Source organism: Copidosoma floridanum, unplaced genomic scaffold (assembly GCF_036245765.1).
Source record: "Copidosoma floridanum isolate Cflo_tuat_1 unplaced genomic scaffold, Cflo_Japanese_pri ptg000030l, whole genome shotgun sequence".
In the NCBI taxonomy this organism is placed as follows: Eukaryota; Metazoa; Arthropoda; class Insecta; order Hymenoptera; family Encyrtidae; genus Copidosoma; species Copidosoma floridanum.
The window spans coordinates 4,576,745-4,601,751 of record NW_028321907.1 but is presented as its reverse complement, the minus strand read 5'-3'; the positions used below and the strand labels follow the sequence as shown (position 1 = coordinate 4,601,751).

The 25,007-nt window shown below is 37.4% G+C and overlaps 2 protein-coding genes across 4 annotated transcripts in view; one reads left to right on the top strand and one right to left on the bottom strand.

The window, feature by feature from the left end:
- Nucleotides 1-250: 250 nt before the first annotated feature.
- On the bottom strand, nucleotides 251-8,880 carry Cad88C (cadherin 88C). Its single transcript, XM_089596241.1, has 24 exons — nucleotides 8,701-8,880; nucleotides 8,415-8,566; nucleotides 7,317-7,688; nucleotides 7,081-7,216; nucleotides 6,625-6,998; nucleotides 6,392-6,530; nucleotides 6,055-6,310; nucleotides 5,369-5,957; nucleotides 4,978-5,280; nucleotides 4,620-4,896; nucleotides 4,234-4,534; nucleotides 3,963-4,158; nucleotides 3,728-3,885; nucleotides 3,446-3,627; nucleotides 3,148-3,368; nucleotides 2,874-3,062; nucleotides 2,512-2,793; nucleotides 2,157-2,396; nucleotides 1,881-2,066; nucleotides 1,668-1,804; nucleotides 1,200-1,591; nucleotides 984-1,107; nucleotides 646-762; nucleotides 251-561 (listed from the first exon to the last, which is right to left on the bottom strand). The coding sequence occupies exons 1-24, from the start codon at nucleotides 8,765-8,767 to the stop codon at nucleotides 417-419; spliced, it is 5,535 nt and encodes a 1,844-aa protein (XP_089452367.1). The 5' UTR covers nucleotides 8,768-8,880; the 3' UTR covers nucleotides 251-416.
- A 13,726-nt stretch (nucleotides 8,881-22,606) lies between these two features.
- The window catches only part of Fstl5 (follistatin-like 5), a 152,232-nt gene continuing 149,831 nt past the window's right edge, over nucleotides 22,607-25,007 (top strand). For 2 of the 3 annotated variants that reach the window (XM_023390223.2, XM_089596540.1), the window contains exon 1: nucleotides 22,963-23,141. The gene's annotated coding sequence lies outside the window, so the exon portion shown is untranslated. Of the gene's footprint in view, nucleotides 22,831-22,962; nucleotides 23,142-25,007 lie in introns of those variants that run through there. The other variant, XM_089596539.1, reaches the window with a different exon arrangement.

The window sequence follows — 25,007 nt, the reverse complement described above, 5'->3', positions numbered from 1 at the left end:
AGTAACATTGTAAGTTTATTAAGTTGTAAAAAAATAACATGTAAAAATTCGTTGGTCTTTTATTTTACTAACACATATTCATCACATATACGACGGACAATATAAATATATACAGGGATTTAAAAAGTCACTTCACCATTCGCGACGTTACATGAAATCGTAAATTTTTTTTTTTTTTTTTCATTCTTATCTAAAACACACAGTACACGTATAAATAAAATATCGCTCACTCAATCCTCGTTATAAAAGCTACGGAGATCCTAAGTAGTGAAAAAAGTCATTACTTTATATCACACATTTGTCACCGAATAACTAAATATCCGGCTCTAAAAGTATGTACAAAAATTCGCTTGAATCTTTTTCAACTTGTCGACACGTATTTTTTTCCGACGCGTACGCCGTCTCTTCTCGTAATGTCAGAGTTCCGTCGTCTCGACGGTCCTTATCAGCCCATTGTTCGGCACGTGGTCCTGGTCAACTGGCGATGGGTTTTCACGAGTAGAAGCATCGCCATTGTTGTTTGACTCATCGATTACTGCATCTATCGTTATCGACTCGACACTACATGAAAAAAAAAAAAAAATCAGTTAATGATTTTGTCACCCACACACTTCTCATAAAAAATTAAGATAAATGTCATGCTACCTATATATGGACGGAACCCTTCCTTTGGAATTCTGATGGCTCGTATTTTTCGGGTAATAGCCTTCGGCTTCGTCGACAGTCTCATCTACAGCGTTTTCATCCAAAGAATTGTGCTGACTGTGCCCAAGAATAAAATACCAAAAATTTATTACCATAAATTATTGTTTAAGCACATGTCTGAGGTATGTGAGTGTTACTCTAAAGTTACCAATGTTATTCGCTTTCCTTACATTTCTAAGGACACATGGCCCAAATAAATATCTACCTCAACGGTTTATCTCAGAAAAAAAAAAAATCATAAAATTGTACGTAAGTGTAGGTTCTTATACACAGTTTACCTGGCGACACCTTCCGTTTTGAACCACTCGTTTTCGTAGACGTGCATCCAGATTGGATTCGAGCCCTCGGCGCAGTGCTTGTTCGTATTTGGAACTTGTCCGGGTCCCCTTGGAAAATCTGGATCTGAAACGACAAGCCATGTCAATAACACTCCTTATCACTGTCAAACACGTTTCACACATAAATTGAAAAAAAAAAAAAAAAAAAAGAAGTACCAAACGGATTGGCATTGGCGGCTTTCAACTGCCTCTCGTATGACGACTTTTGCCACATGCACAAGAAAATACAGATAGCTAGCATGATTGTAAGGAAGACCGTCAGTATGGATAGCCAAATGGTAGTGCTAGCTTGTTGGGATTGTGTCAGTGACTGCGGTTCGGCTGGCTGCGTGTCCAGCACGTTGAAGTCCTTGAAAAGACCATCGAGTTCCTCGATGTTGCGGTTCACCAGCTGCAAGATTTCGGACACTTCGAGAATCGAATTGTCCTGACGTCTCACAAAGTGCAGGTACAGATCGGTGCGCGTGCGATCGACCGTGCCGTCTTGATTTGCGTGCACCTTGCACTCGTCGACGTTGACTATCGAATTTGTTACGTTGCCTAGAACTCTATTTTACGAAGAAGTTATATAGTCAAGCAATTGTCACGAGTTTTTTTGCCTTTTTCGCTACGTGGTATACTTACTCTCGGAAGTGCTCAATTCTACTACGAATTTCGGAAGGGTGCTGCCTCAAAACGAACCTGACTCGCTGATCTTCCCGCAACAAATAGATAAAGACCTTTGCCGTGTCGTTCAGTCCGTGGGTGTCGTTTGCTAGAACCTAAACGAAGCCAATGAAAACTATCGGGTTTAAATCGTATTTTTAGAAGCCAATAAATACAAAAAAATGTTCTAACCGTGAAATCAAAGTATCCTTTCATTCCGCGTTGAGGATCGAAATTTAACTTTATTGCGCCAGTATTCTCGTCGACTAAAAATGGCTGTAGATGGAAATTATCGAAGCCTTCCGACAGAGTCATTAGTATTTTACCGATCAGGTAATATTTAACGATCGCATTTTCACCGCTATCCGAATCTTTTGCCTGTAATAAAAATCAACGTTTTCTTCTGACTCAATTTTTTTTTTTTTTTTTTTTTATGTATTTATGTCAATTGTTTGAACGATCAATCACCTGAACATGCATGAATTCGGTTCCAAAGTCTGCATCTGTCGTTACACCTCCGGTAAAAACTCGGCTGACAAAGTGAGGTGCTTCGTCGTTAACATCAGTCACGGTAACAACGACTTTCAACAGCGTAGGGTCTTTTTCATAAAAATCTTGTTTTACGGGCTGAATCATGTTGCAGTTATCAGTTGCTTTTACAACTATCTCGTAAGATTCTCTTGCTTCCCTATCCAGTTCTCTGGTAACCTAGGAATTAAATGTCCTATGTTATTGACAATTTTTATGGTCTAGCCCTAGCGAAAACTACAGTTTTACTCCACAAACGTAGATAATATCTTGATTGCGTAATGTAAACGTTTACCGTGAGCGTATTGTTGTATTTGTCAAGCTCAAATAGTTGCTCATCGTTGCCTCCGACAATGTAATAACAAATTTTGGTCAAATCGAGCTCGTCGACCTCATCCTTGTCTATCGCGTCCGGCAGGACTACTATCTCGTCAATTTTACCCTCTGTAAAGCTTGTGTTATAAATATTTGTTTCGAATTCAGGTTCAAAGTCATCTTCATCCTGCACATGAATAATTAGGTCCAGATTGGAACTCAAGTTCACCGGTTCGCCCAAATCGCGGGCTATTATTTGAATCTAAACATAGTATTTAGTCATTATTACTGATAATCAAAAGTTGTAATTACTATTTGTACAAATTATCGTATGTATCTTGCCTCGTATGATTTTTGAGTTTCCCTATCTAATATCTGTTTCAAATAAATCCTCCCACTTTTTTCATCAATCGCAAACGACTTGTAGTGTCCAGCTATATCTTGTTTCAGTTCGTATCGAACGTCGCCATTTTTTCCGAAATCGCTGTCTATCGCCTCGACTTGAACAATTTCCACACCAATTGTTTCGTTCTGACACAAATTTATATAAAAATCCACGAAACTTTTGCATTATATTTTGGCGAAAAAGAGTTAATCAATTCAAAATAGAATTTACCTCTGACACTTTGATTATATTGTCTTGTGGTCTCGTAAAAATCGGAGCATGATCGTTGATATCGGTAACGCAGACTTTCAGAGTCACTTGAGTTTTGAGTGGTGGCTCACCTAAATCCTGCACTTCAAGTTGCATCTCGTATTTTCCGACTTTATCTCGTAGAGAATCCGACGCTTTCAGTTTGACCGTCCAGAAATCCGGTTGTACAAGTGTAAAGTAGCCTTCAAACAAAATAATTATAGTGACTAAGTATAATTGTAATAATTTTTCTTCCGTTAGTATAAATAGCTGTACGAACCATTCTCGTTCCCACGGACAATTAAAACGTTCGTTTTTCCATTCGGCGTACGATTATCGTCATCATCATGAGCTGTCATGGTAATAATATCATTCTCGATATCGTAGTCCTCCCCAATGGTCACACACTTTTCGGGCACCTTGATCGTTGGTACATTGTCGTTCACGTCCGTAACCTCTACCCTAAATAAAATAAAAATAAAAGCTACATAATCAAACGAATCGATGACTTATTATAGTTTGAAAAAAAACGATAGAATAGCTAAAGGAGTGAAACACTGACGTGATTTGCATGGTCTGTTTCCGAGATGTGTCTTCAGCATACGTGGATGGATAGTTATCCCGAGCTTCTATACTAAGCGTATATTTATCCTTGGTTTCCCGGTCCAGTGTACCAATCACTACTATCGAACCATTGTTTGGATTGATCGCAAACTTGTCCTAGAATCGATAAATTTATTTTATTCATTGGACTTGAGTATCGTTGAGAATTGGTCAGTTTTTTAATTTTATTTCACCTCTGCAAGCCTTTTATCGAGCACGTAGGTGACTTTTCCATAGTCACCGTCGTCGCGATCTAGAGCTGTAATTACAGCTACTCTAGTGCCAACTTTTGCATTTTCAGGTACAGTAAAATTATCCGTAGTGGTCATGAAATACGGATTGTTGTCATTTTCGTCGATTACTTGAACAAATACTGGCACCAAACTAGACCTATTTAGATAGAAAGTATAAATTACCATGTTCATTTTACAGTTGATATGACATCAAAGAGAATCAGTTTATTACTTTGGCGGACTTCCAGAATCAGAACCTTTAACAGTAAAATTAAGCCATGAATATTTTTCTCTATCTATGTGTCCTGCCACAGTCATTTCTCCAGTTTTCGAGTCCAGATTGATCAGTGGGATGACGTCGGGTGAGTCGTTAAATGCGTAAGTGATTTCACGATCTTTATCAGCGTCATACGCTAGTACATTACCAATACGCACGCCATTTTTACTATTCTCGGTAACGTAATATTTATAGAGTGGATGGGTGAATTTTGGATGATTATCGTTAACGTCTTCTACGATTATGTCTAAAGTGGCTGTAAAAATTTGAACGAATTGATGTATAAAACCATTCATAAAGAGACAAAAATCTATTAAATCATTGAATCAAGATAAAAGTACCATATGTGCTCTGACCGCCCGTTTCGCCAGCCAAATCATCGACCGCAATTCCAAGCTTCATCGTATCGAATATTTCTCTATCCAATACCTTGACGATCTGAATGGATCCATTGTCCTTATCAATCTTGAAATGCGCGAGATAATTGTATTTATCTTTAGGAATCAACGAGCCGTTTTCGCTTCGTGCCTCCGATGAACTTGCAACGATTCTGTAATGCAGATACGACGTCGTGTCCGGATCGTGAGCTATTACATCATTTAATATGTAAGTTCCGATCTAAAATGGCAAGGACGAGTTTTTTTAAAAAGATTTCCAATTATCTATGTCTTCGAAATGAAATGAATGAAATTTGCGTACGGGAGTGTCTTCCTTAACATTAATGACGCCAGGATTTACAAAAACAGGTGGTTTATTGTTCACATCCGAAATTTTCACTAGGACGGTAGTGTTGACTTCGTTTTGTATTTCGATGCCATTGTCCATGGCTATCACTGACAGCTTATATTCCGTCGTGGGAGTGTCTCCCAGATCCAGATTTGCGCCTGGTGCCACTTTGATCCAACCAGTCACGGGATGTATGACAAATTTACCATATCCTTCCACCATTCTGTACGTGATTTTGTTATTGGGCGAGGATAGATCGTCGTCTTGAGCTTTTACCTGAAATAAAACCATGGCGGGTGATGTGGACTTGATCGCGTTTTATTGGTAATGAGAGTTTGAAGGGGAAGAGACCTCGAGTGCTCACCTGTAAAATACTCGTGCCTCCGATTTCAGTTTCCTTGACAGTTGTTTTGTAGGGTTGGTCTAGAAACCGGGGCTTTTCATCGTTCAAGTCGTTAAAATAGACCCTGAGCTGAACCACGGACGTTTGATTAGGTGTTCCGCAATCTGTCGCTAGGACATACAACAGGATCTGCCTTTGGGAACTCTCTGACCTATCTCTTGGCAAAGCCTCAAAGTCCATTGGTCCAATGGGGAAAACGGTGCCATTCTCTGGATCGATCACAAAATTACGAGAGTATTTTCCGTCTTCGATCGAATAGACTACCCTGCTGTTTTCGCCTTGATCGTCATCTATGGCCTGGACTTTCACCTGCTTCTCGAATGTCCACTCGTTTTCTTTCAACACAGCCTCGTAACTGTTTTGCAAAAATACTGGACGATTGTCGTTCACGTCGACGATGTTGATGATCAGCTGGGCAGTGTTTCTGTTACCCCGACCTAACTCATCGCTAGCCTCGATGGTCAAGTAGTGGCGAGTGAAGCGTTCCCTATCGAAAGCGGGGCCCGGCTTTTTTATAGTTATTAAGCCCGTGTTGGAATTAAGAGATAACCTGTAAAAGAATTGTCAATTGTTTGATAAATATCTTACAATAACAGACGAGAGTCAACATAAATGGGTATTAAATATATGAGGTAACTGCAACTCACGCGTCAGCGATACTACCGATGAGATTGGTGTATTTGATACCTCTTGTGCCAAAAAAGTTGCTGTCCAAGTCAGTCGCCCGAGCCTCAATAACAATCGCGGTAAACGGAGGGTTTTCAGGTATCGAAACATTGTAAATCGTATACTCGAATTCTGGATAGTTATCGTTTTGGTCCCTTACATGTACTCTTACGGGGACGCTGCTCTGCTTAGGTTCATCAGCCACTGTTTCTCTGGCTACAAGGGTAAAAATTACCTCTGTGAAAAAAGAAAGAAAAATTATACTATTGATACATTTTCTTTCATTATTTATGCTGTACGATATTATTAAATACGTACCTTGTCTGATCTCAAAATCGAGTTTCGAGGAGTTTTTTACTTTTATCTGGAATGGAATATCATTTCTGCCCTGCGAAGGACTGACTTCAAAAATACCGTCGTCCCCTTCGATTGTCAATGTAAAGGTACCGTTTTCCCCCTGTTTAAATAAACAACCATTAGTATCGCATACAAAAAAAATTTATTATTTAAAAGGGTAAAAATAATAATTGTGAAAAAAAAAATACACGTGCCAAGTCATGATCGAAAACTTCAGCTACGGCATTACCATCGACGAACGTAAGAGGTGTATTGTACGGTGCATTTTCAATGATCTCGAGCTCGTAACTGGAATCGCGAAAAGTCGGTGTCTCGTCGTTCACGTCCTCTACATGAATCGTAACCTCTGCGGAAGTGAAGGGCTCGGGTACCACGGATGATCCTATTTCTTTAGCCGTTATCTCAAGGATCAGGAAGCTATCAATGTTGTAGGGATCCTCGCGGTCCAGTCGACCTATCGTGAATACCGTTCCCGATGTTGAATCGATGTCGAAGAGACGCTTCGGGCTCCGGGTTAAACTGTAAGCTATGGAGTTATTTATTCCCCTGTCGCCATCGATGGCCCGTACTGAAAATAGCACATTTGTTTTTGTAGATTGGTCTATTTCTTTTTAATCATAGTACTGACCAGACAATTTTATAAATCGTACCTTGCAAGACCGAAGTGCCAATCGGCGCATCCTCGCTTATTCGCGAAACAGGTATCAAAGATGTGAACACAGGAGGTTGGTCCTCCACATCTTTTACCTGGACGAGTATCACCGTCGTTCCAGTTTTGACATCCAACTGTGGTTTTAGTTTTATATTTTTAATTATAACAATAATTAGAAACAAGAATCAATACTTCCTTATAAAAAAAAAAAAAAGAAAAAACCAAATGATTCACCTCGTTCGAAGGTTGGTCCTTTGCCAGGACGGTCAGCTGATAGCGAGACTTCCTCTCGTAGTCCAGTCTAGCCTCAAGCCTGATAATGCCTTTCTGATCCACCGAAAAAATCTCGTTATCCCCTTCGCTTTCTTTCAAACTGTAGTTCACTCTTGCGTGACGTCCCTCGTCGAGATCCGTAGCGTGTACGACCATCAGGATACTACCAGGCTTGCTGTCTTCGCGTATTTGAATATTCGTCGGGTGTGGCTTGAAAATTGGCGCATTGTCGTTTATATCAATCACGATTATTGTTAGATGCAGCGCGACGAAGTTGCGCTCGCTCAGCTTGCCGTCCGTTAGTGTCAGGATTAGTTCGTACGTTTTTTTTGTCTGCACAGAAGTTTTAAAACATTTTATTGAAAACGTAGTTTTATCAAAATTTTAAATCAAATTGGATTTTAAAAATTTATTTGTCAAATAGAGTTTTTTTTTATAATCTCTCAAACTCACAATCGAGATGGGCACAAGTTTGGCTAAATTTGAAAATTTACACGTGGGAAGACTCAGAAACATTGACGGGAATAAGTTACTATGTACACTTGTACACATTAAAAAGCCCATCGAACCTTTGTTTGTCGAAGATGCATCCCGTAAAACTCTCCAATGAAGACAACCTGTTATTACGTGGAACCGACTCGACTCGCAACGTTCGGTAACCAGCGAACCGAGACTTACTCGAAGGGAGTAGGAGAAATAAAGAAGCGAAGAGGAGGTATCGTATAGTAACCATGAAAAATCGCATTGATACATCAAACCTGGCAATCTTTTTTGCGCTAACACGTTCTTTCGAGCCATTGACCTATTATTGAAATTTTTTTCTTTTATTCGCGCCAATCTTGGAAATTTTGTTTGTACAATGGAAAGCTTTTATTTTCATGTAAATTTTAGTAGAGCACATTAAAATTTTTTTCTTAGTATGACCGGTCATCAGTTCCATGAGAATTATTAAAACTCTATTTTACATGGTAATATTTAATTTTGTTTTTATTTAAAATTTTTTTCTTGGGGCTTAGCTTTTGAAATATTTTTTAAACAAACAAATGTTAAACGACTCACCTCCCAGTCAAGAGGTTTGTTTAACACAATGTAGGATGAGCTGATAGTTGATCTCTCGATCCTTATCACGTCGCTGTCCGGATGACTACGGACCCCAAACGTCAATTCATCCCCATCAGGATCGAAGCCTTTCAAATGATAGATGTGCATCCCTGTATATTCACAGAATATTAAATGATTAGCAGGGATCTTAAACTTTTTGTTTGTAGTAAAAAAAGTAAAAAAAAAAATTGTAATCCTAACATAAAATGAATAAGTTCAGCTGTGGCAATAAGTTTTTACTTACCCACAGGCGTTTTTGGACTTTCCGGTAGATTTAACACAAGCTCACTCGAGTTCATGGTATTGATCATGGGAAGAAGAAACCGTGGCCATTGGTTTTCAGCCTTACATTTAGGGACTAGTAAGCCGATGGTTTGCAGGAAAAAAACAAGGATTAGTTCCTTGGAATACCTTTTCCAGCATGATTTGGCGTTCCTGCGTTTTAGTGTTTCCGTGGTCATTTTCTTCGGTGATAATGATAATTGTGACGATGCTGCATCACCCAGCGATGCAGAATTTCTCCCTCTTGCATGTATATATTTATATTACATATACCGCTTTACCTTTATTGCTGAAAAAAAATGAAATAAAAATTATGAAAAACTCTGTTTTTGTACATAAGATACAACTGATCCATTTGTAACTGTACAACAATCTTCTCTTTGACCACGATTCCCTTAAATTATTACAGTATCTTGCAAACTCAAAAAAAATCGTTTCTATAGGGAAACAACCTATTTTTAATTTTGAGCATCAGGACGACACGGTAGAGAAAAAAACGTGTTTTTTCAAGTCCACAACTTTTATGATTAATACTTTGTCGCAAAATTAGTTGAGTTGACACGCTGTGGCTTTATGTATGTTAAACGCAGTTAATCAGAGCTTGAAAGGATTCCCTGAGCGTCATTGTCACTACGTGGATGCAGAAAATAAGAGATTCACGAGTGAAATTGGTTGACTCCTCTTGTACTGTCTTGTCTTCCGGGATTTTATATTCATGTGCAACTTTATGGGTCTTGTGATTAATTTGAGATTTCCTTGAATATTATTCGATTAGTACGTTTGAAAGTTTTGGCTATGGTTAACACAATTTATTTCCTCTTTGGGACTGCAAGCAGTTGCTTCATTACTAAATTTAGTGATTTTTTCAGTTACAAATTAAAAACGAAATAGTAACCATTGAATTAATATGATTTTGACTATTCTGCGGTGTTCTATCTCTACAGTTAACCACGTGGAATAATTATTTTCCGAGCCCAGTTTGTTATCTGTGCAAATATAATTTTGGAATTTTGACCTTTCGTAAATGAGTCATTGATAAAAAATCGTGCTCTGCAATTTTCTTCAATACTAAAATTTTTTTACGCTTCCAATCGTCTCTTCAACCATTACAAACGCTTATCAAAACTATGAAAGTGGTAGAAACGAGCGTGAAAGCAAGATCAATCTAAATTTTCAGCGGAACAATAATCGTTTTTGCGCTACAGTGGTAAGAACCGTAGCAGCTAACTAGATTCTCGGCGCTTTGCTTTCTCACGCACGTATACACTTTTGCAAGTAAATATATAAAAAGTATCTATATATATCACGTGCGCATGTTTTGCCGATTCAAAGTTATCACTATGACGGGGCTAAACTTCTCCTTTGCTGGCTGTCGTGACTTTTCTAGAAAGTCAATGAGTCTGACATTGAGGAAATTCGCTGGCACCCGAATATACATGGATTGAATGACAGCTAGCCAAATGAAATTTCCCACCCCATAATAATTAGGTTTTTACACGTACTTTTTTTTTACTTGATGCGCACGCATGTATTATCATTAAGTGGAGCGTGAGATTATTGCCACCAACTGCAACATATTACATCCTATTGTCATTATCCTCACTAGCGTTGTTGTTATTTAGGATTTTATGTAAGGCTTCCACTGCGATGAAAACAATTCATTAGAAATGATGAATTAAAAAGACTTTGCAAACCAGTGTGATGATAAATAAACGGATAAACGATGATAATTTCGCCTACACGTAGTATTCTCATGAATACGGAGATACAACTGGCTTGTGCAAGTACTTTTGATATAAATATATCTTTTAAAATCCTTCAAAGCTCTGTTAAAAAAGTCTCACTGTACAATACAGTTGACGTAGTAATAATAGATTGTACACACGTAAGTGGTGCTTATTATTTGATAAAGATCGCTATATCGTGCTCGTATTTTACCTAGACTATATTATGTGTGTTTGAATATTTTATAAAATGGTGGGATCACTTTCCTGAATGATTACAAAACTAAATGTATAAATATTTTATGTAATACTTTATTAATATTTTACATTAAATGGTAATATTTCTTTTTTAATAACTACTGTCGATTGATTTATTTACAAGTTTAAATTTCGTTGATTCGGCCGTCAATTTTGGTAAAAGCTCAAATCTTTGAGCGAAAGTGACATTAAAAAAAAAAAAAAGAAAAAAAAACAAAAAAATAGAAAAATAACGATGTAGACAGAAAAATCTAAAGCGTGCCATGAACACAACAAGTGTCACGTCTTAATTGTTCGTGCCCACATATGTCCGGCGTTTCTACTGACAACTACCCACTTATATCGCTAAAATAAGACTGACTCGCTTTCTCCGTTTGCACAGAAGAACGGCAAGAATAAAAAGAGCGCGAGAAAGGAAGACGACAAAGAAGCCCACACAATGTCAAGACTGTCACAGCCATGGCTAGCAGCAACAGTGCATCGTATGTATGTATATACGGATGCAACTGACCACTACTTGTAAGGTAGGTAATTGCATCTGGGAGTGAAAGTCGGCCTGTATAGTTACTGCTGACGGTATACCCGCAACCAGATCCCTCCCAGCTGTACTTGAAGGATCTTTTCTCACGCCTGCGAAGAGAGGCTGGACCAGGGAGTGCATTTATCCGTATCTAGAGTTCAAACGCTATAGACGAGGGGACTTTTCGATGAGATAAACAGATGTACGTCAAAGAAGACGGGAAAACAATTTTGTGGGTTTCACTATATATTTCTGAAAGAGTAGGGTAACAATATTTTTGAAATTAAAAAAAAGTATGAGCAAAGCGTTGCATTTTTAAATTACATTTATGCTTAGATGCTGACAGATGTAGGTGTACTGTATTATAAAGATATAGACAAGATTTGTCTTGCTTCATTGTTTGTAACATTACCATGAATTAATTTTTTCGAGAGAGATATAAAGGAATAATCTCAATTTAATTTAAGGCTTACACAATGTATTTTTTTCTCATTAGATAATAGATCGTAGAGTTACTCATCTCTAAAAACGAAAATGTCATTTTTTTTTTTCAAATCAATTATTTAGAAAACAAATAAAATACCTTCGAGTTGTAACTGAGGAAACAAAAAATTTTACTCAATTTTAGTCGGATTTTTATTTTAATACATCGCATAGAAAATAAGTATTACTCACGTGATGGTTTTAAAACTCAAAATTTGACATTTATAAAAAATAGTGACTAGCTCAAGATATAAATGGTTGAAATTAAGAAGTAAAAGTATTTCATTATTCTTGAATGTACATATTTTACAAAAGCGAAAAAAAATTCATATTCCAACTACCAATAAATTTAATAATTGTACATTTTTCTTTTAATTACAAATTCACTACAAAAACCTTAATTACTGTAATTTTGGAAAATTTGTATGTTTCAGCCGCAATGAGAATTTTAAAATGAAAAATTCAAGCTCTGCGTCATTACAATCAGTAACCAGGATTAAAACCTAATGACCGACTATATACACCATGAATGGACGTCATATAAGGTAAGTAGTTTATTTCAAAGTCTTGTAATATCAAGTATACTCTAAAAATTGTACTTAGAAACCATACGAAAGCTTCTTTTAAAAAAAATGGAAGTCTGATAAATAGGACCTACTATAAGAACATTAATTATGATCGTAAAAGAAGTACAGATTTGTCAGGTAACAAGCAGAAAATAGGCTGTAACGCCAATAATCGGCGTCGAGTCTCCCTGAAATTTTTGTAACACCCCATTGACATTCACACGGGCTATACCAATTGCTTTCAGCGCGTACAACCGCAACAACTGACATAAAAAATTTACAGCCGGCCAAGTCCGATGTACTCTCTTCATGACAACCTACTTTCACTTTTCTTGGCTGAAGAAAAATCGGAAACTCCTATAAACAAGTAATAAACTAATGAAATCACAAAAAACGCGTCATGCTCTTTTGCCGATACGTATACATGTATAGAGAATAACCAACTGCAGAGACTTCATCCTTTCTTCTTCGCGTTTGTTATATGCACAAGAGAGCCTTATTCGTGGTCAGTGGCTCGATGGCAAGGCCGATGCCCGGAAACGGCTGGCGCGTTTCTAATGTATGTAATGCCGTGAGTCGATGATTACTGTTTCAGATTAGACACTGAATGAACCTGATTATCTCTCAATTATTATTTTTTTTTTTAATCTTAACCCATTGCACGGAAAGCGAAGAGCCGTTACATTTGTGTTGGTCTCGTATGGGAGATGCGGAAATCGGATATCTGAAGAATACGTGCAATATATCGTTACGAGGATTCGAAAAAATAAGATGCTGTACCCACATGTGTGCAGTTGTGCTAAATGATTGACTAGGCGGAAAATCAGAAAATTTTTAAACTGCGAAAGCTAATAACTATTGGTAGAAACGTTACTACATAAATTAGCTAAAAACTCGTCAACATGTTATTAGTCCATTTACTCATGTACGTTAACGAGTTTCTAGCCAGCTTATGTAGTAAACTTACAGTTAAAATTAATTATTTAAATTATTATTAATTTTGCTCATGTTCTTTTAATTTGTCGTGAAATTGTACCTATTATTGTAGGTAGGGGGCTTTTATCGTTTTCTTACATTTTCATTGGAACCCTTATCGTCGTACACAATTAACTTGGAGGAAGTCAAAACTAAAAAAAAGTTGCAATATGTGTACCTGTTAAAAAGTAGTGCCCATTAATTTTACATAACAATGCTTATCATGAGTAAATGGTCAGTTACGTTTTTTATTTTACTCTAGCCAAATATCGATGGATCCGATGTATTGGCGAAACGAGAAACAGAAACGTGGCAGTAACGAGACGTCTGCTCCCATTCAATTATAATAATGGTACTCGACATAAAAACAAGTTTTGCGCATAATCTCTCGTTCCTTAGAATAGCATGAATGTATTTCCTTATAAGTATCTCGTGGAGGCAAGGACTCGTAACGTCCACCGGTCAAAATGCGGGCCACAGTGTCTAGCGGCCGGCCTCCTTACTAACCGACTGTGTCGATTTCCAGTGTGTGCACTTGTGTACATGTACTTAACCCGTTGCCTACCGGCCGGCTTTTTAATTACCACTATACAAAATATACGCAAGGAGGGCTTCACGGTTCGATTGCCCAGTGCTGGTGCATGTGGTGTACCGAGTTCCGGATGGTGGTGGTTGGTAGTCTTGTGAGTGCGTGGTTGACATGGGCTTACTTTAGAGGTAAAGGTTACGTGTTAAAATATGTACATAGGAATATCAGTGAACGAAAGATTTTTTGAAACAAAAGGCAAAAAAGTTTTTTTATTTTCAAATTTTAAAGATGAATCATATTGTTTGGTATTGGGATGATCTCTTCCTTATGTATGATTTTTTCTCTGATTGTGATATCAAATGATGGATTAAATATTTATATAGTGGTAATTGTAATTATAATCGGAGATTTGGTTTAATGGCCTCGACATTCTAGTTAAATGAGTGATTAAACTTTTATTTGGCTTTCAGACATGTATTATGAATTTTATCAACTAACAACTCATAATATGTATAGCATACTAGTATGACTAAATAGTTTAACATGTATGCTATAATTTACGTCGTACATATGGTTGACTGGTATCCAATAACCCAATTTTTTCCAAATTACAATAGAAAAATAATTTGATACAAATCTTCAATTAAAATGTCGTAAATCTGTACATACACCGCAAAACGATGTGGTTCTTTATGGGCATGTTAGCCGATGGCTCATGGCTGGGAAGATAGTTCGCGTGTATCCATTGTACCTGAACGGAAACTTCTGAACTTTATTACGAGCAAGTGTCTAATATACTCAGAGAAGTGAGCGTCAAAACTGAAAGTTATCTAATTTCCAACTTTCTTTCTTGTGGGCATATATGTGTTTTCAGTGTGCATACATCTGATCGTCTCGATCGCTGCGATTTGTATCTGACAATCATTTAAAAAAAGCTCAATGTAATTGATCTACTTCCCTGTACAAATATTGGTACTATTATTTCAGACAGAATTCGGAAAATTACATATTTTATTACTCAATCGAATCCTGTATGAGCTTTTAAGAATATTATGATATATGGTAATAATCAGAATAAATAGCGAAGAGTTCACACTACGCGTAAGTAATCATCAAAGAATTTAGAATCGGAAATAAGCGATCGGTTAAAAAATTACGAATACCCTAGACGCTTGGCGTTATTTTACTCCTTTGCACGTCTACGAGCGCATATGATAAAGCCACCTTTCCCCCCCCCCCTATATGCGCGCAAACACGAACACATACATTTATCATGTGCATAATGCCCTGGCCAGCGTAATTGTACGCACGTATAGTCGTACAGGTATACAGACAAAGCAAACAGAATCAAAAGTGATGGGGCTTGTGTTGTCATGCCGTCCGTGCGATCGCGTACACCTTCTCTCGCCTCACCCTATCGAGGGTAGCGTTGCGTGACGGCCTCCCCCTTCGTATATACACTGTGCATATATGTGCCCATCCACCTTTATCGCTTGTCTCGCAGTTGAAACATTCACTCCTCCTCGCTCTCTATACCGGCTTTTGTGTACGGCGCGCCAAAAAGTGTAATGTGCACCTCCGGTACATATTATGTGTACTGTATAATATTATACATCTGGCTCGGGACGATGTTTTGGAGAAACACGCCAAGGAGCGATAAAGGAGGAGCTCCCAGAGGGACGTGCACACGGTTGGCCTTCTTTTAAAATTCTTTTGTTACAAAACCAAAGAGGAATCGAAAGTTCCCTTTTTGTCGTTTCTTTTTTTTTTTTTTTTTTCACTTTTGTATTGATGCTCTTTCAGCACTGTCCAGTCGCATCGTTATGCAAGTTCATTGACTTACGAGGATGCGGGTAATTTGTCATTGTTCCGAGTCTCGCCGATATGTGCCCGAAGGCTCGCAATGGGATATATACTTACTTGAAATATTTTATACCCTTATTACTTTCTCAAGGGGCAAAGATCTACGAGAGCTGAAGAAAAGCTTCGTAGGTATTGTGTTGGCATACTGGAACTTATAGCACGTGAATTAGATAACAATAGGCTGAAAATTACAGATCATTAAAAAAAAAAAAAAAAAAAAAAAAAAAGAATGCATGGATTTCATTATTGAACTCGCGTTGAACCGATTGACCCAAACTTGTCCTGCAACGCTATTTAATTCACTTTTCTCTAAAAAATGGCGAGTGTATTTTAAAGAAAAGTGAAAATTCTGAATAGAACACAAAGTACAACTCAATAACTAACGATTTGACAGAAATAGAATGATATTTTTACGAGTACAATTCGTCATCAATGACTCATTTTCTATAGGTTGAAATTTCGAAATAACGTGCAGCTGTAAAAAAACTAAATATACATATATATGGATACAACTTTTCGAAGTTTTGACATTACGTCAGTTAGTTATTAGTCATAAATCGTACTTGGAACAAAATGATTCTATTTTTATCAAGTTGTTAACTGAAGAATTTCAAATTTTTTCAATTTACAATTTGAACTTTTCTTATAAAAGACACCCACGCCAAATTTTATACATGATTTAGCGTAAGAAATGTATGAATGAAATCAAAATCATCGAGGGAAAAAAATACAAAATCGTTCATCAAATACTTTCGTGTTTAAAGTCAGTACTAAAAAATGTCAGAAAGTTTGTACCTTAATGAAATTGAAAAAATAAAAAAATAAAAAAAAAAATACTCACGTTACTTGGTTGGACACACGTTGAGTTCTCCATCGAAAAGGTAATTTTGAGCTTTCCGTCTCTACGGACGAAACATCATCAAAGCCGAAACCGCAGCAACGCCAAAAACTAAAAACACCAACAAAACCCAACTGCGTATATTACATGAAAGGCTCGAAGGAGGTTTGAATGAGCACCACAGAGCGCACCTGTTTGGGCGAACGCGCGCGCCAAGACTGACAGTGACAGTGCAACCGGTGCTCAGTTAAGGCTCACGGTCGCTGCTCTCTTTCTCCCCCTTTATGTTCCTCGCGCTGGTGCAGGCATAAAATAGGAAGTTATTCCTTGGGAGTAGCAGCCGGTGAATGCATAATATGCTCACTCGCCCTGGTTATCAGTGCCAAAGTCAAAAGCGGAGGTAGTTGGATGGGAGTTCATGCGGGTAGGTAAAATTGTTTTTTTTTTTTAGTTGATTAAAATTACTAAAATCATGGTGGTCAAGTCTCGACGATCCAACAACATTCTGAATATCAAGTGGGTTCTCTGCAAAAGCTAAAAAAATACGTTTGGTCTGCGTGAACTTACTTTCAACTTCCGCCACTGTATGGAGATTATTCATATGGACTTTGGCGATAGCGAGACGGAAGCTACCACACGGCTTTTGTGAGACTCGACCGGAAATGAACTCTTATGACGTTCAAGCGTGACTTTAAATACCTTTACTTGACGTTACTCCCGAGATTTTATACATATATATATTTGTGGCCAAATGTTAAAAAAAGATACTTATTGACAAAAGAATATTGGCTCTGCTGGGTGAGGGGCCATTCTGCCTCAGAATCCGTTTAACAATTGGACCACTCGACCAGTTGACCCGTAGAACTGCCGCTTATTTTTAATGTTTGATCCTTATTGGGATGTAGGTAATTAATTTTTTTTCTTTGATCAACGTAGCGTGAACTGCTACTTTGCCAACTTGTTATTTTGTATGAAGTAAATGTTATGTATGTGGGATTATTTACCGTTGAATATGATACTTCCATGAAAATTATCTTTGGCGTAATTTTTCCGCTTGAGGAGTTACATGTTGCGTTAATAATAAATACTGTACGAATAATGTATTACTCACACGGTGCACCGTTTTTTAAATTAAAAAACAAAAAAAAAACATCCCTGAAAATTCATAAATTTTAGCGTCTGTCGACCTTGAGAGGGGCGAAAAATTTGCATTTTGCGATAGGAATGGAACCAGTGCAGCGTGTTTCCTGAAGCATTTGTTTTCTCTCTTTCTCATTCGTGGGTAATATTAATCCTCCCTCGCGAGCTTGTAACCATATACGTATGCACAATATACGCAATTTTTGCTGGAGCTCAAATACTCTGTAATAAACGTCAAACTAACTCACGTACGTACTTCACGATGATCAGGTGAATTATTTGTTCGTACTTCCTTTGACTGCTGTTTTACTTACTCTAGGTGTATATGATACGTTCGTATATAATTTTGTATGATTACAGTTTTCAAGATCAGCACATCAATTATGAACATAAAAGATTCGAAAAATAATGTGACGCGTGTACCTACATTTGTAATTTTGGGAATGAAATTTTGGTTCTCTCAACGAAAGTAAAGTAGTACGTGATTTTTCTTCAAAGTTCCCATAAGATATAATTTAAAGTAACATATAATTTTTGTATTCTAATGTATCCGAAACAACCTAAATTAATAAGCATAATTAAAGCAACCTAAATTTATATGTTTACGGAACATTATGTTTAAGCAAATTACATGTTTTTTAATTACTGAGAATTAGTGATAGTATAAATTAATTGCAAAGTTTTCAACTATTTGTTAGAAATTATTTTTTACTAGCAAGTTCTTCAAATAAATAAAATAAAAATAAAATAAAATAATTTTAGAAATATATAATAAATGCTAATAATAGATTGAAATTGTGTGCTTCTCTTCCAAGACCCATTGTACCATGAATGTTGAGTTAACATGTGAATTAAATAAATATATTTTAATCAATTAAATCAAGTTTTACCATATAAATAATTTATCCAATGAGATGCGTTAGATATTTACTAGGTTTGTTGTAGATAAAACTCGCTGCGAGCAAGGCAGGTATCTGTCTTTTCAACTTTCAATGTTACATACCATACCATCAGTCACTATTATTTTCTGCATGGCTTCAGGGCATTTAATAAATTATGATGCCGGTATGCTATTTGTTAAACAATTATAAAGTCACTTCAGTGGATGAGTACTGTTTGTCTCGTAATTTAATTTAAAATAAAATTATAATAGATATTGACAAAAATCTTTAAGTATTGAATTTTTTATTATAACACTACAAAAAAATTTAATTCAAACTCAATGATTAAATCATCTTCAAACTAACTACTTTTCCTTAAAATTCTTTGTTCATAACATATAAATGACTCAAGTAAATATACAAATAAAAATAATAAACAATAGTGTTATTTTTTTATTTTTTTTATTTATTTTTTTTTTCTTACCACTTTCAAGTTATCAGCGAGTTAACTATTTTAAATAAGTTAATGTATCACATGCTAATCAGCGTATATTAATTGTCGTAGTAGCATTAAAAAGCTTACTCCCAGCTATAATACTACTTTATCAATTATTATAATAATTATAATTACAAGAAAATGATCCAATGTTTCACTAAAATGTGATTTGAAAGGAACAAAATTAAAAAATAATTTTACGAATGTTATAATGATTCTGTTATTTAATTGCAAAAATTTTTGAAATTCGGAAACTCTCGTTTGACACGTAAGCTATTTGTTGAACGATTTTTTCGTAATAGTCTGCGGATGTTTTTCACATTATTTTTAGAGTGGAAACCAAATTTTCCACGTTGTTCATACAAAAGTGTACGGAAAACATTTTCTGGTGTACGGCGTAGGTTTTCCAGTGTGTGGAAAAATTGTACCACAAAATTTTTTTTTTTGTCAAATTACAAAAATTCTAAAAAAACTTGAAAAAGTATATTGTAATACGTTATTTAAAACAACTATGTAAATGTTACCAGCGAAAATGCGTCGTATGGAATTCCATACAAATAGTTTGTGCAGACTGTCTTTTTATTTTTTACATTGTAGCAAATTTCATTCTGTTTGATTTGTAATATAATGTAATCAGACAGTTAAAGATAAAAGTGAAATATATATTATCAGTTATTTAAATGCTGGATAATAATACACAATGGTATAAGTTAAAATAATGTATATTGTATGGTAAATTTTTCAAATAAAATTATAAATAGTAGATGAAATTGAGATCATTTAAATGCTGAAAATTCCTGAATTTCGACATTTTTGGTAAAATCATGTCTTTTGGAGACAAAGAAAAAAAAATTGAGGAGTAAAAGCTAAAAATAATTAATTTCGAAAAATAATGGATACCTGAGCCGAGAGTACTGTGAAAAGAATAACGCGTGAAATATTACAGACTGGTATATATGCTGCTTACGGGAAAGATGTAAGTCTGTGTAAAGGGTATAAAATACCTACCAAGGCTGATTCCAACATATGAGAGAAACTTCAAGAAAAATTTTAAGATGACACTAATCCGACTCTTCAACTTGGAAATTAATAGGGAAGCATGTGAACCTTTTATTTTTCTATAATTCAAACTAATGTGCCATTTCACTATTTGCCCTTCATATTTCGAAAAATTGTACTCTAAAAGATAACTTTACTAATTATTCTCCAAATTTATATCAAACCTAAATCGCAGCCTCAAGAAAATAGTTATAAAAATTTGACGAGCAATTTCTCCCCAACACCAGAAAAAGCAAACTTTTCGTTTCCTTGCCGCAAACCACACACTTTTCTATACCGAAAAGCGTGAAAAGCAAACGCATGCACGTGTATACTCCCGCTCAAACCCAGAAACTGTCTGAAAAATGTAGAAACATATTTTTCGCGAAATTCCATTTCCCAGCACGCATTATGCACCGCATACACGAGGCCGCATTTTGTTTCGCGCTCAATCACAGAAACACGCGTATACGTTACCTCGCTTGCACGTCTATTTCACTCCCCTCCCGTGTTTTTCCGTAAGCCTATTCAAGCACGCCAACTGACAAGAGAAAGAACTTACACCTTTTTCTCGCTTAAAAAAAAAAAAAAAAAGATGACGCACACCTGCATGTTCCATGAAAAGCTCGAGGAGGTAGTGAAAAATGAGAGAGGGAATAAAATTTGCCGTTGACGTTTCCCATCCGGTTTGGCTCGCTTTCGGGAGATGTAAAAGCCTCCTCGGACCCGTCACGTATCATATAGGCCACGTCCACTCGATCCGATCGCCGACGGGGCCACACATTCAGCCCTAGGACTTGTTAAGCTCACCCTCCCTGTATACTCACTTGACGTCAGGACCAAACTGACAGACCATAGCCGGTAATGACTGTGATCGAGAGAAATCTGTGCCCTCGCGCGTTGTACATACGTGTACACGAGTGGCGTTTGAAATGCGGGTGCCGAGTATATGTAGGTATGGAGGACGAGCGTATATGTTTGGTTGATCGAGACATCTTCGGTGGGACAGTACGGGAGCAGTATATATAGATATGTACGGAGCACGTCGAGTTTGTTGGATGTGATACCAATTGTCAGGTCGAGCTCGTTTTACGGGCTATTAACGGGAGTGACTCTGACAGAGGGGTGTAGTCGAAAGGGTTTGTTGTCTTGTTCAGTGGGTTTGTAGGTTAATGGTTATCGAAAAGGATCACGAACGCCTCTTCAATATATTTGTAGGAGCGCATGGAGTTTTATGACAAGAAAATTAATGAACGTTTTAACTTTTTTTTTCTTGTTTTTGTAATGATTATCAAAAAAATGTTTACTGCAACTTACATCGAATCAGATGAGTTTCATGAGCGATTTCATAAAAAAAAAAAAAAAAAAAAAAAAACGTAGAATACATAATTTTGGAAAAATATTATGATAAAAGTTTTCTGAACTGGAAAGGTGAGCTTTAATCAAATCAAAAACTTAACTCTTATTTAAGATTTTTTTTTTACATACTTTGTATTATTGATTTATTGTTGTATTTCAACCTCACTTTGAGTGGAAAAACCCTTGTGAAAAAAATATTTATAAATTAAAAAAAAAAATTTTTTTTTTCAGATTATCGTAAAACACTTCAGTAAAGTAAAGCGTCTCTCATTCACCCCATAATATCACAAACGAAATAAAACAAGTTCCAAAAGCATGTACCAACAACTATGTTTTATTATTTTTCCATGATATAAAAATAAATTGATTTTTCATCGAACCTACACACGTGTCAGAGAAACGTGAAATTTCTTTTGTCCCCATAAGACGTGGGTCCAAACGCAGCCATCAACCACTTGCAGTCAGGTAATACGTTGAGTTAGTTAATTGACTATACGAACGAGCTCCCCACGAGGTATATAAAAAACTCGTGCGAGCAGAATCTACCTTTGCCAGAACTACCCTTCCTCTCGTAATTACGGAAATTACGCGTATAGGTACATCTCAACTCTCCGCCGGATACATCCGACGAGCCGTAAGTTCACTCATCAACCCTTGCTCAAACACGCGCGTCCTGCACGAATAATGAAAAAAAAAAAAAAAAAAAAAAAAGAAAAGATCCGTTCGGTCGTGTATATATTTATACATATGTAAGGTATACACGCAGTGCAGATAATGAAATTTCCCGCTATATTTTCCAGTATGTATATATATACGTACTTCCCTCTGTCTTTCGCTTTTTCTGTTTGCTTAAAAATTTCGCCGGAATAATTTACGCGCGGCTCGCTCCGCCCACGCACACTACCCTCCCCCCCACTTATAATGTGTATATATATACGGGTACCAAATACACGCAGGGTAGATGGAACGGAGACGCTTGCGCGGGCAGTGTGCGAGAGGGTTTCGCAATGTCTGTCGCCGCAGCTGCGAGCAAACGAAAGGACTGAAACGCGGCTTGGGGTTAGGTTGGGTGCGCGGCGCTGCCACCCCCTCCCCCCAACTGCTTCGTCTGCTCGCTGGGCTGCGTGCAGTGCTCAGTTCATCCCCGACTGGTTTCGCGCACGGTTCCTCCATACGGCTCGCATAGGGGTTCTTCTTCGTCGTCGTCGTCGTGTTGTTGTTTTTCATCGAGTTAAGCAGCATATAGTCCAGGGTAGTGCAGGCGAGCATAAGCTCGGAGGTAAAACTCACCCCGGGTACTTGGTGGACAACGCGATAGATGGAACATCCGAGACCTTGACGCGTTAGCTGCCGCGTGCTGTGTTCTCGTCCCACGCTAGTGGGGGTGGTTCTCGCTCCGCCGACCCCCTTCCGAGGATACGCGTGAGTTTTATTTTACGTCTCGATATATATATATATAGGTATCTGCGCCGTGGAATACTCGAGCAGTTGCGCGCGTTGCGTTTGAATTTGCGTGTGAGCTTGGGTCAGACGCGAGATGACTGATGAGCCTGACGGAGCGCGTTGGTGAAGTGCAGACGAAACTCACGTTATCTGCTCCCGTGGCTTATTTTCTGTTGCTTGCTTACTAGGAAGTCGTTTCGGGGAGACGGAGGTTTTTTCGGTCAGTCTGTAGCAACTGAGAGGCCCTTTCATTTCGGAGAGAAGATTCAACCCTCCCCCTCGGCTGTCTGGTAAGTTTGTGCATTTTATTTTTTTGTTGAAACGAATTTATACATGTGCATGGGATGAAATTTTTTTCTTAGCTTTTCTATCGAGTCACATTTTTATTTTCAATGTTTTGAGGAACGGTGTTTCCTTATAGGGGTGCTTTATGCGTTTATCAAAGGAAGAGAGAAATCTACCATGGTATCATTATTTTATTCGTGACACGTGAATTTTTATCTGCGAACAAATGCAGTCTGAGAAAATTATACAATTTTCCATGATTTTAATGAACAACAACTTTTTTTTTTTATATCGTAAAACAACGAATCAACGCTACAAATCGAATACTTAATTTTTATCAATTGAAAACATTTTGTAAGCTTTGATAGAAAAAAAAAAAAGTTTTAATCAGAATAAAAAAAATGAAAAAAATTTTAAAAATCAAATAAGCTTGTATCTGTCCTTAAATCCACGTGCAATGCAACAAAAAAAAGCTGCAAATAAATTATCTCGTACCTTTTATCAGTAAGTAATGTTATTAAGAAATATTCGTTTTCCAATTATAAAATGTATGAATGACACTCTCTAGGATAAAAAAAAAAAAAACAACGACATATTATACGTACAATCCACCCCTTGTTATGAATATACCGTTGCAATAACCCCCGTCCAACATCCGCCCCAAGTACATCCGCCGCGCTTGAGCCATCAGTCACTCAGCTTGCCCCCTCAAATTCCCCGCGACGAGGTTAAAAGTCGTTATATGTACAACGGGGGTCGGAGGAGGTAGGGGTGCTTGTTAGATGTGACGCTTTCCCGTCACGTGGAGAGCCGTTGCTGTTCTAGCTGAAAATGAATCGCGATGGGACACGCGGTAGGTACATGGACGCATCGTCGATAAATGGTTATCGGGTACAAGGGGTGAAGGAGGACGGGGCATCCCGGCGCCGGAACAATGATGAACGTGATACCGGTGTGTCACTGATATGTCCGTGTAAAACTGCGGGATATGGATAAAGAACGCCTGTCTCTTCCTCCTCCCTCTGGTGGTATTGTTTCGGTATTGACGAGGCTGCGTGGCGACAATTTTTTCGTTTGTTTTCGTGGTTTGACGTTTTCGTTTGACAGAATCGAGGACTTCTTCCAACCGATATTTGCAGGCAACATCGCAGTGTCAATTCATTTCGAAAACAAGAACGACTGAACTTTTCTTTTTCTTATCATTATCCCATCTGTGAACAAAACGGATGTCGGAAGGTTGTTTGATCAGCATTTTCCGCATCCCAAGGCAGTTGTTGTTATTCGAAAATCCCAAGCTACGACAGACACTGGGAAAAGTGTATCTAAGACCCGTTGCATTTTCATGACAGAAAGAGAGCGGGGCGCTCGGGTTTTGCAATTCAGTAGGGAAAAAGTGATTATTTGCGGAACAAGGCACAGTGTTCTTTTATTAAATCGGGGCAAAGAGGATTCACAGTAAAAAGCTCTTTAACTCTACTCGTACTGTCAAGTGGACGAGCAGCAGATTCTTTTCTATTTTTTTTTCCCCCGCACAAATATGTATGGCGAGCTTTTGTTCAAAATATAAATTTCCAGATTGAAGCTCGCAGGGCTTATACGGGCGGCAAAAAAGAAAGCCGGCGGTTATTCTGCCCTCTGACTTAGAGGAGAACAAAATAAAAGTCCCTTTTGCCCCCGTAAAGGACTACCACGAAAAGCAAAAAAAAATATATACGAGATTGTGACTCGTATATGCGAAATTGTGACGGATCTACTATGTTATTCGAGATGAGGTCCTCTTTTCGAGTGGAAAGCTAAATCGTGCATATCTCCGACATGGTGGAAGACGACACATCGAGGCGTAAAATTCCCAATTCCGCGTCGAGAGGTAT

Coding starts and splice junctions, on each gene's coding strand:
- Cad88C (XM_089596241.1), bottom strand. CDS start 8,767: ATGATCAATACCATGAACTCGAGTGAGCTTGTGTTAAATCTACCGGAA. Junction 4,535..4,619: donor GGGCGGTCAGAGCACATATG/GTACTTTTATCT, acceptor AAATTTTTACAG/CCACTTTAGACATAATCGTA. Junction 562..645: donor AGGGTTCCGTCCATATATAG/GTAGCATGACAT, acceptor TTTTTCATGTAG/TGTCGAGTCGATAACGATAG.